Consider the following 17,346-nt stretch of genomic DNA (forward strand, 5'->3'; position numbering starts at 1 on the left):
GGCTTGCTCCTGGTGGTTCCACATGGACCTATGGCCTGACTGGAGTCCACCAGGAGAAGAGCCTTCAGCATGGCGGCCCCCTTTCTTTGGAATTCCCTGCCCCTGGAGGTCAGTCAGGCACCAACACTGGGTTGTTTCTGGTGCGTCCTTATTAGCATTGTGGTTTTTAAAAGCAAGTATAATTTTAATGTGGTGTTTTAATTTTTTATTCTATTACTGTTTCATTTCTTGTGTTCACTGTTCCGAAATCTGTTCTAGATATGGAGCAGTACATAAATATTGTAAATAAATACATAAATAAATAGTTCCTCAGGAGGGCCATTGTAGCTGGTTTCACCCACTGGGGAAAAAGTAGGCCTAAGCCAGCCTGTCCACCTGGTGTCAGCTTGCCTAGACCTCCACTCTTCTGCCTCTCAAATACTATTAACTAGAAGCTTAGCTTTGGGAGGCTGGATCTCAGAAATCAGGGCTGGCCCTACCATTAGGCAGAGTGAGGCAGCCGCCTCAGGCAGCAGGTGCTGAGGGCTGCAGAATGGATAAATTTGTATGTAACCTTCCCTCTTCCCCTCCAAGCTACTCTGCTGCACCCTGGTCTGGGGCTGGAATACTTGGATAGGACATTAGGACAAGTATTTCTTCTCCCCCAAATCAAAATAGCAAGTGGAAACTAGAACATTTGAGATACTGACTGTATAAAATAACCATGGTGCCCCTTATAGGCCAAGGATTATGGACAACTTGGCACTTGTGAAATGACAGGGCTGGCTCTGCTTCTTAATTAAAGGCACACAAATAATAAATCAGGTTGATATTTACAGAACACTTTAAATGTTTCAAGAGTTTTACAGTTTTTTTGTCACAATGGTTAGCACAGTGCTAGTTATCTATTTGTATTTTACATGGGAAGAGTGTAGATTGAGCGACAGTGCACCAGGCCATCCAGCGGCTCCAAAGCTGAGTTTAGACTTGAATTCAGATTTCTCCAGTGTTGGTGCAGCACACAAATCACCCTGATCCAAAAAAGGACATGCATGAAGACTCAATTAAAAAAATAAGGGGAATAAAATTGCCATGGCAATTACGAAAATAAGCAAATGAAAGATTGATAGTGAGGTGAAAAGCAGCAGCAAGCTACTGCCAACCAGAGGGATTATGTGGTACAGGGAAGACATTTTCCCGGTTAAACTTTCAGGTATATCAGATAGATTAGAAATATTAGGAGTTCTATAGAACTGTTAATAACTTACAAAGAGAAAGATAGTAATGACTTTAAAATGGCCAAGGAGGCACCAGTAGATCCAAAGCTGCTGGTGCCATGCCTTACAGTGCCCCTGAAATGCTCCGCCAGGGGTCTCCCCCCCAGCACGCAGGCTCTGTACATGCATAGGATTCCTACAGATGGTCTCGTGACTGCATATTGGTTGGGACAGGGCTTGTTGCCATGATCCCACTTCCACATCCATGCATCCACTGTATATGCAATTATCATAAGTCCTTCCCCAAGAACCAAATCATAAGAAATATGAAACTCATTGTATGGATATGGAACTCAACACAATCTTAGATAAATTAAATGTATTATGTTACCACTTCCGTTTCCTTCCAGATAGGTTCCATTTCGGGTTGGGCTCGATGTCTGATGCCTCAAACTAGCAGTTGATGGCCCCCCGGAAGCCATCTGGCCAGAACGATGACTACAAGAGGAAGAGGATCCTCCACCATGACGTCCATCTCCAGAACTCTGCCTCATAGAGTACACAGATCCCATACAATTAAAGGCAGAATCGGAGGGGTCTACGCTGTAGTGCTTTGTGGTCACTGGATCAACCAGGTAGTCTTCAGGGATGACTGTTTCTGCTCAAAAGGAAAGGATCAGGGGTTAATGAAATAAAATGATTGATTTTCTACAAAAGATAAATTAGTTTTTTAAACTATCTTTTCTGTTTTCACTCAGTCTTAAATATTAGACAAACAGCTTAAATCCATTAGAAAACTGAAGTGTGAACAAAATTGAAATAACTCTATTATGTGAGATTTAACTTCAAGGTTAGCATCATATCTACCTTGCCCCTAAATCTGAAACGTTCTGTGAGCAAAATATATATTCTGTTACTAAACTATATTAATGAACTAGCTGAAAGATAGGCAGCTGCTTCCCTTGAATTTTGTGGAGCTCTGGCGCTCAGTGTGTGTCCCAGTGGTGGACAAAACATTATAAATTTGTCCCAGGATTAGAAATTGTTATGTCTAATGGCATTGTCCCCTACTGCAATATTTGTGTGTCCTTACAGATTGCTAATAAAGATTGGGTGTGGCCAGGCATGACATTTCTCGCAATCATGTGAGATTCTGTCTCACATGTATTACAGAGTATACAATAAGTCCATGCAAAGTACCTGACAATTTTGTATTATACAAAATGGGCATGGCAGAGAGAAAGAGAGAGACAGAGACTGAGACAGACAGACAGACAGAGATGGGGCAGTATCCATTGCTGGCAATCCACCATTGCTAAACACGTTGCGTTAGTGGGAACAACCACTAGTGTGATGGGAAGCTAGCACTTGCTAGTTCAACCAAGGAAACTAGCTGAAACTTCTACTTCTGGAACAGGTAAAGTCAGCAGAGCTCCTTCCACAAGCTCAGCTGACTTGTCCCATTCCAGAAGTGGTCATTTCAGCAAGTATCTGGCAGCGCTAGCCAGCGCTAGCTTCCCATTGGATTAGCAGTTGTTCCTGCTAGTGCAGGGTGGTTAGCACTTGCAGACTGTCAGGATTGGATACTGCTCCATATCTCCATTTCCCACATCTATCTCTTAGGTTTCTCTCATGCTGTCCTTTATGCCTCCCTCTCACTCACCCACTCTGTCTCTAATAGACAACTATGATATCCAGTACATGGACATCAGGAGTAAGGAAGGCAGGTGTCAGGTGGGGAAAGGCAGCCCAAACTTAGTGATCAAATGTGTGCATATTTTTTCTTAATATAATATTGGGATGACCAGATGTGACCCATCCATTTTCAGCATCATGATCTCATGGTCACTCAGCCTTCTCTTCTGTTTTAGCTATGCAATGGGTTTATCTAATTGCCTGCCCTGCCAGCCCTAAAGCCTTATTTTAAAGACAGCCTAAATAATTAATATCAGCTTTTCTTATTTTGTATATAATGCTGACAGTGATTTAGCATCTATGTCAGGTCTGATCTCACCCTAGGACAGACAACTCATTGAAGTGTGTATCAGATGATGATCTACGGAAGCAACAGATGGCCTTACCACTCCTTCAGGCCAACAAACATCAACCCCAGCTGATCTTTGCTAGTGCTTTTATTCTTCCTGGATGGTCTTTATTTTGACCTGGTGGCCCCTCACAAGGTGTACAACTGATTCTAGCTACCCTGAGTGCATTCCACCAGAGCTTCAAGAGAGGAAGCATGGCTGACATGTCCTCCTTCCACCCCTGCTTCTCCATTTCTGGCTTTCACACCAAGGGGAAAGATGAATATCTCCCCCACAGGGATAAAGGTGAGGCACACCAATGACACAGCGAGGTACAACGAGAATTACTTCAAGGTGTGGACTCTGTAAACCTGTTTGTTTGTTTAATTAAGTCATTAAAACATTTCATTGTTGCCCTTTATCACAATTCATTCCAGGGCAGTTTATAAAATTAAAAAGTACAATACCCACTCACCTGCCCAAACGGTAGGATACTTAAATAGACCACCAGGTAAAAACCCTTCAGCAAGTTAAAAAGCCCAGGGAACTAAACAAAGGTTTTCTCTGGTATATTAAAGGAAACAATGTGGACACCAGGCGGGCCTCCTTGGGGAGGGTGATCCATAGTCAGTGTGCCACAGCCAAAACTGCCCCCTCCTTTGTTGCCACCTGCTTCACTTCTGACAGGGTTTGCACTTGGAGAAGAACTTCATCAGATGACCAAGGTGCCTGAGGTAGCTGATAGAGGAGAAGGCACTCCCTGAGGAACAGCTGTACATTAACTATCTATTAACTATCAAAGAAAAACACCCAACTATTTAATCTAAGTTTCATATATTAGGTTCATAATTGTGCTTCATCTCTGAGTCTAAAATTCCCCTAGAATAAGTATCATTTTACTATTATATAACCATAATATACAACCATTTCTCACTAACCAGCCAAAATGCTGTTTTGATCTGGTTTGCAGAGCAGTTCAAATATCTGATAGGCCAAACTACACATGACATGGCACCAATGGGGAATTTAACCCTGAAGGGACCTCAACAGTGACCTCACACATGCTCTGAGATCCCATTCCCCCAACAGCTGATGCAAGTTGCATTTTTTAAAAACGATGTTAGATGCAAACACCATATGTAGTTTGGCACATAAAGGATGACCGCTAAAAATAAGAATCCGGGCATGTCTCCCATCTTGTATTGCAACTACTGGGGGTCCTTGTCAGCTTCCTCCCTCCTACACAACATAACTCTTCTGGACAAATTCTGCCAGACAATTCACCACACATGTGAAGAGAGAGCTTTGGCTATTGGGTGGTATAGAAATAAATAAATAAATAAATAAATAAATAAATAAATAAATAAATGTGGTGGTGTGGGAGCTGCTTCTGGGCATCTCTACACCAGCCTAAAATCCTGTATTTAAAATGGGGCTTTCTGCTTCTGTTCTAAATGCAGGATCATGAATGCCTTTTTCACATACGTTCTTCCCCCCTGCTCCCTTTTCCCCCTCCTTCTCCCCGTATCTGAGTCTTCCATGATCTTTCATTGATCTCACTCCTCTTCTTGCCGCTTTTCCTCTTTTGACGGAGGAAACTGAAGTGGAACACAACGGGGTAATTTGATAGCTCATTATCTGCGATCTATTTAAACATGGAACAAAGGATTTTTAGTGCAGGAGATGCCCTGGAGGGTCACGGCGTCATGTAAAGAGCCCACAAACTTCCGTGCAGGATAAAAACTCCGTGTGAAGAAAGCCTCTGAGTGGTTCCATACCACACTAGGAATGTCTTCAAAGAGGAACCATGTTAGTTACTACCACTACTTTGATCAACAAAGGCAGACCATTAACACTTTGTTTGCAGGGGATACAGGCCCTGGAACCATGTAGGGGTAGCCAGTGGTGTCCTTCCACTAACACAACAGACACTGCTGGCAGATTGAATTCTTCCCTCTGGCAGCCTCCCCCCCCCCCCTGCATATTCTCCAAACCTGCTCTTCAGGGAGTGGGGGGGGGGCGTAGCTCAGTGCTCGAGCACCTGCTTTGCATGCAGAAGGTCAAAGGTTCAATCCCTGGCTTCTCCAGCTAGGATTGGGCAAACTCCTGCCTGAAACCCTGGAGAGCTGATGCCAGTCAGTGTTGACAAAGGTCTGACTCAGTATAAGGCAGCTTCCTATATTCCTATGATTATTGGGAGTGAGCGGCTATGTTCAGCCACTACATTTAAAGCATTGCCTTCTTCCTTCCTGTGCCCTTGGTCGGTTGCCTTCTTGCCAGCTGACTTCCTGTACAGTGTTGGGAAGCACGTAGACCAGGATCTGACTAGGGATGGATAGATTCATCTATTTCCAAGTCATGTCAGTTTTGCACATGTTGATTCACAAATGCATTTTGTCCCATTTTCTATGTCTGTCTGTCTGTCTGTCTGTCTACAACAGTATTTAAGTATGTATTTAAATACATATTTTGAATGTCTTTTCTCACAAAATACAAATTTCTAAACATACTTTCTCTCAAAGTACATCATTCTAAAAGTATTTTATCTTAAAATATGCATTTTAATTCACATATTGGTATTTATTTTAGCTGAGAACTGCATCAGAAAATCCATAGAGGTGCAAAATAGGAGGAAGAGCTGCATTTCTGATCTGCACGCAAGTCAAAGGCATGAGAAATAGGTCAGTTTGCTTCAAAATCCTTGAGCATGTTTGGTTCCAGCCCACCAAGACAGAAGGGAGAGCCGCTGGCTCTATCAGCACAGATGGCTGTGTTAGCCATGGGAGCCCCAGGAAGCTAAGATGACACAGGAAGGAGAATAGGACCCCTCCTTTCCATCCCATGCTCTGGTCTAACCATCATCCCTGTGGGGAAGTTAGCTGCCCCTTGAATTATGCCAGCCAATGCATAATTCTATTGCCTAGGAGCTATAGAGGGCATCTCTACAACAGCCTAAAAACCTGCATTTAAAATGGGGCTTTCTGCTTCCATTTTAAATGCAGGATCACAACAACTCCCCTTTTCACCCGCTTCCTTTCCCCCTCCTTCTCCCCATATCTGAGTTTTCCATTATCTTTCATTGATCTTGTTCCTCTTCTTGTCGCTTTTCCTCTTTTCATGGAAGAAACTCAAGCGGAACACAACAGGGTAATTTGATAGCTCATTATCTGTGATTTATTTAAAAATGGAACTCATCTGCGATTTATTTAAAAATGGAACAAAGGGCATTTAGCACAGGAGACACCTTGGATGATCACGGCGTCATGTAAGGAGCCTGCAAACTTCCGTGAAGGAGCCATCTCAATTGTAGGATAAAAGCTCCATGTGAAGGAGCCCAGAGTCAGTCCTGAGGTTGCTGGTCCTGTATTAGCTGTGTGGACAGCCACAGCGTGAGCATAGACCAAAGCCCACCAGTGTATCTGAAATGTGGGAGCAAGCATACTGCATGACTGCATACAATACTGAAAATAAGCATTGTGAATATGTGCTGTGAGCCAAAAAACAAAACAAAACAAAACAAAACAGAACCGTCACATGGCTTGATATTAGCAAAAATTGCCCAGCCTGGTTTAAAATCTTCCAAGCAGCATCCCAGTGTACCTCCACGGAGGCACGAGACAGCTGTCATGAATTGAAAGCAGTACAGTAAATAAATGTCGCTTTCTACTCTGTGCAAAGTAGATGTTTACAAATGGCATATTATGTTAATGTAATGTCTCCTTCACTGAATCACTGTCAACCAGTGCCTGAACTGGGGGTGTAGAGGCGGCAGTGCCATAACCCCACTTTTGACTGCAGCTCAGCTGTCAAAAAGAATGAAAAATCCATGTATACAATCATCATGTTCCATCTCATTTCAAATGCTGCAGACAACATAATGACCTCCTCTCCACAAACCTTTTTAGATCAGGCAAATAGTTTTCTATTAAATTTTGTTGTGGTTGAGTGGATTGCACGGATCTCCCATTCCCCCTTTAAATCTGACCTTAATATTTTATTTATTGTTTAAGGGATAATGTTCATGGCAGAGGAATATATGAGGCAATAAATGGCTTGTGCAGGTAATTAAATGCTGAACCAAAGCCGGGACTACTGATAACCATAAAAGCCATTTATTTTGACTATACTCCAAAGCCATGCACTGCAGTTATTACATGGGGGAAGACAAGATCGAGTCTGCTACAGGACTGGATAAGAGAAAGAATAACACAGCATATTTATTGCATTTAAGGGATTGAACTCATGTTGCTTTTTTCCTTTTAGAAGATCACTTTGAAGACAGGCAAGAGACATGCATGACTATTATGTCCAGCCATTATAAAGTTTTTAATAAAGTCCTTGATGGGTTTTAAAAATTAATAACTTTTTATGATAGAACAAAATATTAAATGACATTATAAAGCTTAATTCTCAAAGCACTCTTTTTCCTAGTGTGTACCTAGAGATGTGAAGGTCTGGGGAAAAAAACCCCAAAATTGGTGGGCCGGAGGGTTGGACCCAGAAAAACTAGGGGAAAATGTTTTTTTCTCTGTGTTTTTCCAGACATTTTTGAGAACTTTGGGAACATTCCCCTGCCCCATTTTTTCTGGGTTTTCGTCCAGTTTTTTTTTTCAAGGCTTCACTACTTGTACTACAACGCCCTGACATTTGACAGATCTGAAGGCGTAACTAGAAAAAGCAGTCCACAAAATCATGCCACAACAAACTGAAAGTATCTTTTCATCTTTGCAAAATGAGGTTTCTTTTCTTTTTTTAATCATCCAGGATTCATGATACATTGAAATGTTACATGTGGAGGGAAAACAGTTTTTGCTGAATCAGCAGGCATTTGCAGAGAAGAATTGACACAGGTGGAGAAGAGTTAAGCACCCACGATCTGCTGATTCTCTCTTGAACATGCCTCTCTGCCTTGCAATCATGTTACCCAGGGGGCTGTCTTCATGAACAATTTAGCGAGAAGTTAGAGCAGTCTGAATTCCTTCGCAACAGATGACGTCATCACCAATCCACTGCCAACCAGCGGCAGCCGCTTCCCACTTGAAAAAGCCACATTTTCTGAAACTCCTTTTACTCAGACTGTTTTTCTGAAAATGGCTCCCTGGCAGTTTTGCCACAGTGTGCCATTCCTCTCCACATTAAATCCTGGGCATGCCTCTGTGACCTGGCAGTGATGTGGTCAAAGGGTTGGGATGCCCCATGCCCTCTGCTTTTCCCAATCGAAGTAGTTTTTCCCATTGAGAAAATCCCCAGGAATGCAGCAGCGACCCCTCACATTACCGCAGTAGTGGGGACACTCAGTCACTCTAGCTAGCCTGCTTTTAATCTTTAACATATCACCCCATCTGTGCATGTTTACTCAGAAGTAAGAAATAAATCTCACTCCCCTGCAGTTAAAGGGTTAAAGGCTAACTTTAGTAACTTGTCCTAAAGCGCTCTTTCGTTTCTCTTTTGCTTTTTAAAATCACTATTGCGATGTTGTGCTTCTTTGATGTCCTGTAGTTTCTCTGATGTAAAGTTGTTTCTTCATTATCGTGTAAAGTCCCTTCTCCGCTTTATTGCTTTATCACAGTAACGATCTTTCAGGTTTATGGGAACTCCTCTTTGTGAGAAGGGAGAAGGAGAAAGGGAGAAAGGAAGGTTGAAAGAGGGGGTTGGAAGCAATAGAAAAAAGTGTACACATGGGGAAAAATGGGGTGGGAGCAATAAGTCCACAGCAGATTGCTGGGATGCAGCAAAATTGGGGTGGGGGAGCTCTCAGGAACATTCAGATGCTGCACTGGAGAGCTAGCAATTTTAGTTTCTTCAGGGAAATCTGCACACACAGGGAAAATTAGTTGCTCTCCATTCATAATGTAGTAGCAGCAGGGACGGGGAGCCTGGACAAGGGTGGGAAACAAGCCTCTCTCATTGGTTGAGCAGCTCCTGCCAATTTGATGACATTCAGTTCTACTCCCTGCACCTCACCCAGAAGTATGTTCCTTTTGAGTGCTGTGTGACCCCCCAAAACACTCAGCTTATTTTGCTTTGTGTGTCCCTGATGGACCAAATTCGATTCCATGAAAATATGGGTAATACTCCAGTGCACTTCTCATTCCGTTGTTGTGAAGATCCTCCCAGTCCTCACACATTTGGGAAATATGTGTTTGCTGATGTAATGTCTTGTTCCACATGAAGTAGTGGGAATACTAGTGATAACACTGTACCTTCTTGTGATGTGCCTACAGCAGCTGTTATTCCTGAAATCTACTATGGATATTCATGCAATATACTCTCCATACCTCATGATCTGCCAGTGTTTAGAATTTCATGTTCTCCCCTGTCCTTCTCCCAGGTGGGAAGGCTTATACATCAATTAATTATATACTATTTTGATTATTGAAAGCTGCTTTAATATTATGGAGAAAAGCAGGTGCAAATCTTTTCAATAAACAAATAACAAAGAGCAAGAGGCAAATGAACAAGGCAGCCTTAACAAATGTCTTGTTTTATAGTAAGAAACATGTGGAGAGATCTGATCATGGATGTCCTGCATCACATGTGATTTGGCCCTTAGAAAGGAAGGTCGTTCTGGGATGTGGCATGCAACTTTTCCAAGCATTAAAAGATTCAGTTAGTGAGGTTCAGTTATCATAAAAATGATAAATTTTTATACAAACTGAAGGTCAATTTTAAAGTATTTCCTCCATAGCTGATCAAACCTACCTGATTCCATCCGTCCATTTTCATACTCTTCTGGGTTTTCAGAAGTGTTGTATTGCGGAAAAGGCTGATTGCTGAAAAGATTGTCACACAATAAGCTGCGGCAAAGCTTTTTGAGGAACCGCAAAACATAACCAATGCTGTTCACTACTGGAAGGCTCAAGAGGTGCTGTTTTCCATCAAAAGAAGCAGAAACTGAGGGAGAAATGGGGAAGAATTAGGGAGTCATTCAATATAAGCAATAGTGCCATATATAAAACAGACTGAGAACTGTCCTTTTGTTGGCCTCGCTGAGAGTCTCATGGCTTTTGAGCAAACGCTGGTAACTGTGACCTCTGGGCCTTTGGGCCATTCACTAAATAAATACAAGAAGGCCAGAAGTGGCACAGCATAGCATTGATTGTTGTTGCTCTATATATATCTCACTGAAAAAGGCGAGTTCCAGAGCCCCAGTGTGGATTTCCTCCAAATCCATATACAAACTTACCTGTTAGTTCATCTATTTGTGCAGAGCTAAACTAAATCACCAGAATCAGATGAAAGCTCTACTCTGAATTTGCAATCCTGGAACATAGGACTAATTTACACAATTACTTTTGGGGAATTTCTATCCACCCATCCCAATCTATGGAGATGTTCTTGTTGTTGTTGTTGTTGTTCACACAAGTGACAAATAAGAGCATGCCACTGCTAACTGTCTTTTTGAAGAATTTATAGTGGCACAATAAATCAGAGCTGAAAGCATTGCAGAATGCTTGCATACAGACAGACAAACAGACCCTATTTCCCACTTGTAGTGGAAAATGTTACAATGAAATGGGGAAATGGCCCTAAAATTGGTTGTGTCAACTGATCTATAGCATACACTTCAGTGGTTGGGCCCAGATCTGAATGGGAACAAACTTATAACTTCTATGTAGTGGAGACATAACCTATGCCATCTGCTGCTGTAGATCTATAGCAGTTCATCATGCCTGTTTGAGTTTTAGACATGCTGGGAAGTTGTTCTGTTTTGCTGATGTTGCACTAAGTTCTTAGTACAACCCGGGGTTTGTACTGATGGCTCCTGTACTTTCTCTTCTGGCAAAGAAAAAACACTAATCTCAATAAATGTATTTATCTTTCAGCTTTGGTGGTTCAATTCTGAGTCTAGTCTCAGGACCCAAGGCAAATGAATTTGTAGCCTGACCCCATAAGGCTATCAACTTATTGATGTTAACAGAAATTCAGTCATATTCATACTAGAAGAAAAGAAAGGATCTTATTGGACATAACCAGGGCCTGCAGGAGAAGCTGCCACCACCAGGGAAGAGGCATGCCTCCTGCTGCTGGGCCTGCTGTGGCTGCTGCCACCAACACCAGGCCTTCCCTGCGGACTTCTGCCTGGCAGACTGCCAGTCCCTGCAGGACCAGGCCCCAAGGTACCGAGCCAGCTGTGCTGCTTCCACCTGCCCCTTCCTGGAAGGGCTACATAAGCTGGCTGGCTGAGGTGGCCTGGGAGAGCCAGGGCCTGTAGGAGAAGCTGTCACCACTGGGGAAGAGCTCCTCCTCCTCCGGTGCTGCCGCCGCCGCCATCACTACCGTGGACTCCTGCCTGGCAGTATTTTTAAAGGGAATTTTTTAATTGTTTTTTTTTTAATTTCTGGGGGATTCTATTGTGTTTTTAGGGGTGGGTAGCCTGCCTGATAGGCGGGAGCGAGGGGGCATGTGTCCACCTGATGGAGGCAGTGGGGGGAGCGTTGGGGGCCAGAACATACTGAGGCTGGGTGGCAGGCGCTGGCGGAGCACTAGGGGCAGGCCATGCCAGATAAGGGGAACAAGGGGGAGATGTGTAGGATCTGTCCCCTGCTCCAGGCCTGTCCAGAGCCAAAGGATGGCTGGGGAAGGCGTGACTCCATCTTCCAGCCTTCGTTTGCTGCTCTGCAATGCCGGGTCTGCTACCCAGAAGACATCCCTCATCCATGACATGATCCTGGATGAGGGTGCAAACCTGGCATGTATTACGGAGACCTGGCTGGCCGAGGCTGCTGCTCCAACTCTGGCAGCCATGTGTCTAGCCGGATTTTCGTATGCACAGCAGCCGAGGGCTGGGGATTGGGGAGGAGGAGTGGTTGTTATTTGCTGAGAGTCCTTGGTCTTCACCAGGCCCCCTCTCTGGGAGACCAAGGTTGCTGAGTGCATGTACTGGAGCTTAGGCCCTAAGGGCAGTCTGGGGATTCCGCTCGTGTACCGTCCACCCTGCTGCATGTCTGACTCCCTGGCCGAGGTGCTTGAGGTGGTCTCTGATGTGCATGTACAGTCCCCTAACTTATTGGCGTTGGGGGACTTCAACGTACATTCAGAGGCCATCCTCACAGGAGCACCTCGGGACTTCATGGAGACCATGGCCTCCTGGGAGCTGCACCATATTCTAACTGGGCCCACCCATGTAGCCGGTCATGCACTAGACCTTGTGTTTTTTTCTGGAGAAGCGGGGAGTGATCTGGAAGTCGGGGGTATATCCACCACCCCCTTGTCATGGTCAGATCACTATCTGGTGATGTTGGCCTTCTCGGTTCCACAACCCCTCTGCAGGGGTGGAGGACCCATTAAAATGGTCCGCCCCAGACGTCTTATGGATCTGAATGGATTCCTGAACGCGCTTGGGGATTCTCTGGAGCATGCAAACGGACACTCGGTCGAGGCCCTAGTGGGTGGCTGGAATGCCGCAATCACTGGGGCATTGGATCGGGTGAATCCGAAACTCCCTCTCGTGCTGAACAGGGCTTGGACTGCACCATGGTTCAATCTGGAGTTACGAGCTTTGAAACAGGAGGTGAGACAGCTAGAGCGCCGGTGGCGGAAGTCTCACTCCAAAGACGATCAGACACAGGACAGAGCTGTATCTTCAGCCTATCACGTGGCGGTGAAGGCAGCAAAAAAGGAATATTATGCTGCCTCTATCGCATCAAAAAAGGAATATTATGCTGTCTCTAGCGTGTCTGCAGAGTGTTGTCCAAGTGGTCCGGAGCCTGGTCAGTCCAGTGGCTCTGGAACCACCGGAGCATTCTAAGGCCTCCTGTAAGGCCTTGGCAAGGCACTTTGCAGATAAAATTGATCGGATTAGGAGCGTTATTCCATGCGCTGTGGTTACAGTTAGTGAGCAAGAGGTGGCCTGTGGCAAACTGGTTTTGTGGGATCGGTTCCAGCTTCTTCCTTCTGATGAAGTCGATAAGGTGCTTTCATCTGTAAGGCCGACCACCTGCTTACTTGATCCTTGCCCATCTTGGCTCATTATGGGCTGCAGAGAGAGACTGGGTGAGGGGATCAGGGAGGTGGTGAACACCTCCCCTGAGGAGGGAGTGATGCCATCAGCCCTCGAGGAGTGACCACTCTCAAAGAAGCCCTCCTTGGATCCCCAAGTTCTGAACAACTTTTGCCCAGTCTCGAATCTGCCATTTTGGGGCAAGATGATTGAGCGGGTGGTGGCGATGCAGTTGAAGGCACACTTGGAAGAAGCCGATTATCTAGACCCATTTCAGTCGGGCTTCAGGCCTGGGCATGGGACAGAAACGGCCTTGGTCCGGGTCGCCCTTGGTGGATGATATGAGGAGGGCTCTGGATAGGGACGAATGCTCCTTCCTTGTTCTCCTCGACCTCTCAGTGGCTTTTGATACCATTGACCACGGTATCCTCCTGGACTGCCTGGAGGGGTTGGGCATTGGAGACACCGTATTGCGGTGGTTCCGGTCCTTCCTCCCTGGCAGGTACCAGAGGGTAGCACTGGGAGAGGAGGTTTCGGACCCGTGGCCGCTCACTTGTGGGGTGCCGCAGGGTTCCATCCTCTCCCCAATGCTATTTAACATCTATGTGAAGCCGCTGGGGGCTATCATCAGGACGTTTGGGGTGCAGTGTCATCAATATACGGATGACACACAGCTCTACCTCTTGTTCAAATCTTCACCAAGGTGGGCTGTAGAATCCCTGTCCAAGTGTCTGGAAACGGTGAGTGCCTGGATGGGGAGCAATAAGCTGAAGCTGAACTCTGACAAGACCGAGGTACTTTTGGTGAGAGACAAGAGGAGCCTGCGGGATGTTGACCTGGTGTTGAATGGAGTATGGCTACCCTTGAAAGACCAGGTCCGCAGCCTGGGGGTCATTTTGGACTCCCAGCTGTCCATGGAGGCTCAGGTGTCAGCTGTGAGCTGGACAGTGCTGTATCAACTCCATCCGATTCAGTGGCTGCGCCCCTTCCTTCCCGACCATCTGCTCCTATCGGTAGTACATGCTCTGGTCTCCTCTCATTTAGACAACTATAATGCGCTCTACGTGGGGTTACCCTTGAAGACGGTTCAGAAGCTGCAGCTGGTACAGAACGCAGCGGCTTGCCTGATTAAAGGCAGCCACTGGCGAGTTCACATCACTCCAGTGCTGAAGGAGTTGCACTGGTTACCAGTTGTTTTCTGGGCCAAATTCAAGGTGTTGGTTTTGACCTTTAAACCCTATATGGTTCCAGCCCAGCTTATCTTAAGGAGTGCCTCCAGCAACAGCAGACAGGCCGCTTAACAAGATCAGCCTCGGATGGCCTTCTCTCTGTCCCATCAGCCAGGACAGCTAGACTGGTGGGGACAAGGGAGAGGGCCTTTTCTGTGGTGGCCCCCACTCTCTGGAACTCCCTCCCTAGGGAACTCCACCATGCCCCCTCTTTAATGAGCTTCCTCTATGCATTAAAAACGTGGTTGTTCAGGCAGGCATTTGGGGTGGGTTAGGGTATTTTAGAAAATGTTTTTGCTGTAGAATTTTATTGTTTTAAACTGTTTTATTATATACTTTGTACATCGCCCAGAGTGGCTGGGTGACCAGCCAGGTGGGCAATTAATAAATTTAATTAATAAACAAACAAACAAACAAACTGGCATGCTTTCAATCATATTTTAGAATTAGCTAAAATAATTCCTTGAGCATGTGTAGCTTTTTGTTGCTTTCATCATGGGTGCAAACTGGGATCAGAAAGCCTTCAGGAGAAATGAAACTGGAAATAGAATTAAATGTTGCACAGCAGGATAAAGCTGAGGGCTGCACAGCATGGAGGGTCCCAGCGATGCAGTAGAAATGGTATGATCTGCTGCAGCAGAACAGGTTTTATCTAGATTCACTGTCTATGAACTAAATAGTTACTACAGTATATTTGTTCTTCAGATTTATTCAGATAAGATGACCAAAAGCTTTTAATCCCTTATTTCCAAGCATTTTTTAAAACATGAATTGTTACACATGTGTGTGTTTTTAAAAACAACAACCCATAAACCAATATGAGTCAAAAGAACATTCAAAAATGAAAAATACCATACTAGTTTTATTTATTTATTTATTTTATTTCTACACTGACCAATAGCCAAAGCTCTGTGGGTGATTTACAACAGTTATATAATAACTACAGTTCTTTAAGTGAAAAATTAAGTGGAAGATCAAAAATATAGATATTTAGACATTTCAGTGAATGTCTTGTTCCATCCACTTCACAGAAGTTGTCAGCACTCATCAGGAGTTTCAAAATAAGAGTTTTGTGGCATCTTAAAAACTAACAAATTATTATGACACAAGCTTTTATGCACTAGAGTCCACTTCATTAGACTCAAGAAGTGTTATTAGTTAGCAGGTATGTATACTCATGGGTATAGAGAGAGAAATTAACAATGAGATCAGATGGAAATGCACTGCAAAAAAATAAGTCCGTGACAATTATGTTAAAGCTTAAATGTATGCAAAATAAGTGCAGTGAGCACTCAGAACAGCAGTAATTGATGATTACTTAGTTACTTCACCGAGGGAGCAATCCGATCTGGGTTGATGGTTGCTTCTGAGCCCGGAGGCGACCGCCAATCTAGTGCAGGGAGGGAGGACTGGCGAGGAACAGATCTCCTCCTTGCTCCGCCCACCCAGCTTTCGTGGGACCTCAGAGCATGGGAAGCAGCAGCCAGATGACACGTAGGATGTGTCGGAGAGGCATTTCCAACTTCCCCACCCCGGCACACCACCAGGAACGCCCTGTTTTTGCACTCCTCTTCCGAGCGCGGAGCGGGAGACCATTCTGCACTGCCTATGATGCGGCATGGGATGGGGTGGAGGTCAGTTCTCAGGGAACTGACCTCAGAGTGTGGGTTCTGACCTATCCTATGGCCATCTAGCTGCTGACCAGCGGCCATAGGATTGCACTCTTAGGTCACAATCCTATGCATGTTTAGACAGAAAAACGTCCTATAGCAGCATTGTCCAGCCAGAGGTCCTGTCCATTCCACAATTTCAGAACCTGACTCATACTTCAAGTAAGGGACCATGCCTAACTGGTGGAATGAAGTGATACCTCTAGTTCAATTTGCCATTTGGCATTCCATTTGTTTGTCTATTTGCTTCTAATGGAGTAACACCACTTGAACAGTAAGATTTTGGAACAAAATCTGGTACACACACTCAGGGCACAGTTCAATGTTACAAGTTCAAATACTAGCTCAAGCCCTTCACTCTTCGTCAAATGCAAAATACAATGCAACACCACATGTCCCTTGAAGTCTGAGATATTAGCAATAATGAAAGTTAGTGTGCAAGTTCAAAATAACATTCTGTATTTCAAGAATGAACCTCAGCTTGACCCTGCACATACAGAGTGGCCCAAAAGTAGGTATACAGTATAGTTTATTTGCATTTTATTATAATGTTTATTACATTTACATTTGTTTAACACTGTTTAATCTCGCAAGTGCTCGAAATGTATTCTGTCAACGTTGCAACATTCCTCGAACCTGTCCAGAACACTGACACACAGTGCGACACAAATTCCGGTCCGCATCAATGCCCATAAATGCTTCCATGATGAACTCTTTTAATTCGTCCACTGTCCGGGGATTCCTCTCAAAAACTTTATTCTTTACTACGCCCCCCCAAAAGAAGTCCATTGGTGTTAAGTTGGGTGAATGTGGCGGCCATTCAGTGCTGCCATGTTGTCCGATCCAATGCTGTGGGAAGGCATTGTCAAGATAGTCCCTTACTGCAAAAGCATAATGAGGAGGTGCCCCATCTTCTTGGAAGTGCAGTTCGGCAAAGTTAGCCCTGGTTCTGAGTTTTGGCACTACCACATCACGTAACATGTTTAGGTAATTGTTACTATCCACAGTTGTATCGAAGAAAACCGGCCCTACAACACCTTTGCTGGACAGTGCACCCCGCACTGTGACGCCTGGCTGGTTCAGTTGAGATATGATAGTCAAATGAGGATTTTCATCTGCCCAATACACACAGTTATGCCTGTTCACGTGGCCTGACATCTTGAAAGAAACCTCATCTGACCAGATGATCTTATCAAGAAGGTCTGGTTCGTTAGAGATTTGGTTACGCATCATCTCACAGAATTGCAACTGACGGTCTGGGTCCTCCTCCAGAAGACCATGTAA

General features: G+C 44.7%; 1 protein-coding gene across 1 annotated transcript in view; it reads right to left on the bottom strand.

The window, feature by feature from the left end:
* SCML4 (Scm polycomb group protein like 4) overlaps positions 1–17,346 on the bottom strand; it is a 65,647-nt gene that overhangs the window by 22,351 nt on the left and 25,950 nt on the right. The window contains exons 4-5 of the mRNA XM_084827221.1: positions 9,923–10,114; positions 1,588–1,854 (exon numbers count right to left, since the gene is read on the bottom strand). Of these exons, the coding sequence (XP_084683347.1) occupies positions 1,588–1,854; positions 9,923–10,114 (459 nt within the window). The remainder of the gene's footprint in view (positions 1–1,587; positions 1,855–9,922; positions 10,115–17,346) is intronic.

Source organism: Heloderma suspectum, chromosome 1 (assembly GCF_057233095.1).
Source record: "Heloderma suspectum isolate Gila_16-S chromosome 1, 16-S_ref, whole genome shotgun sequence".
NCBI lineage: Eukaryota > Metazoa > Chordata > Lepidosauria > Squamata > Helodermatidae > Heloderma > Heloderma suspectum.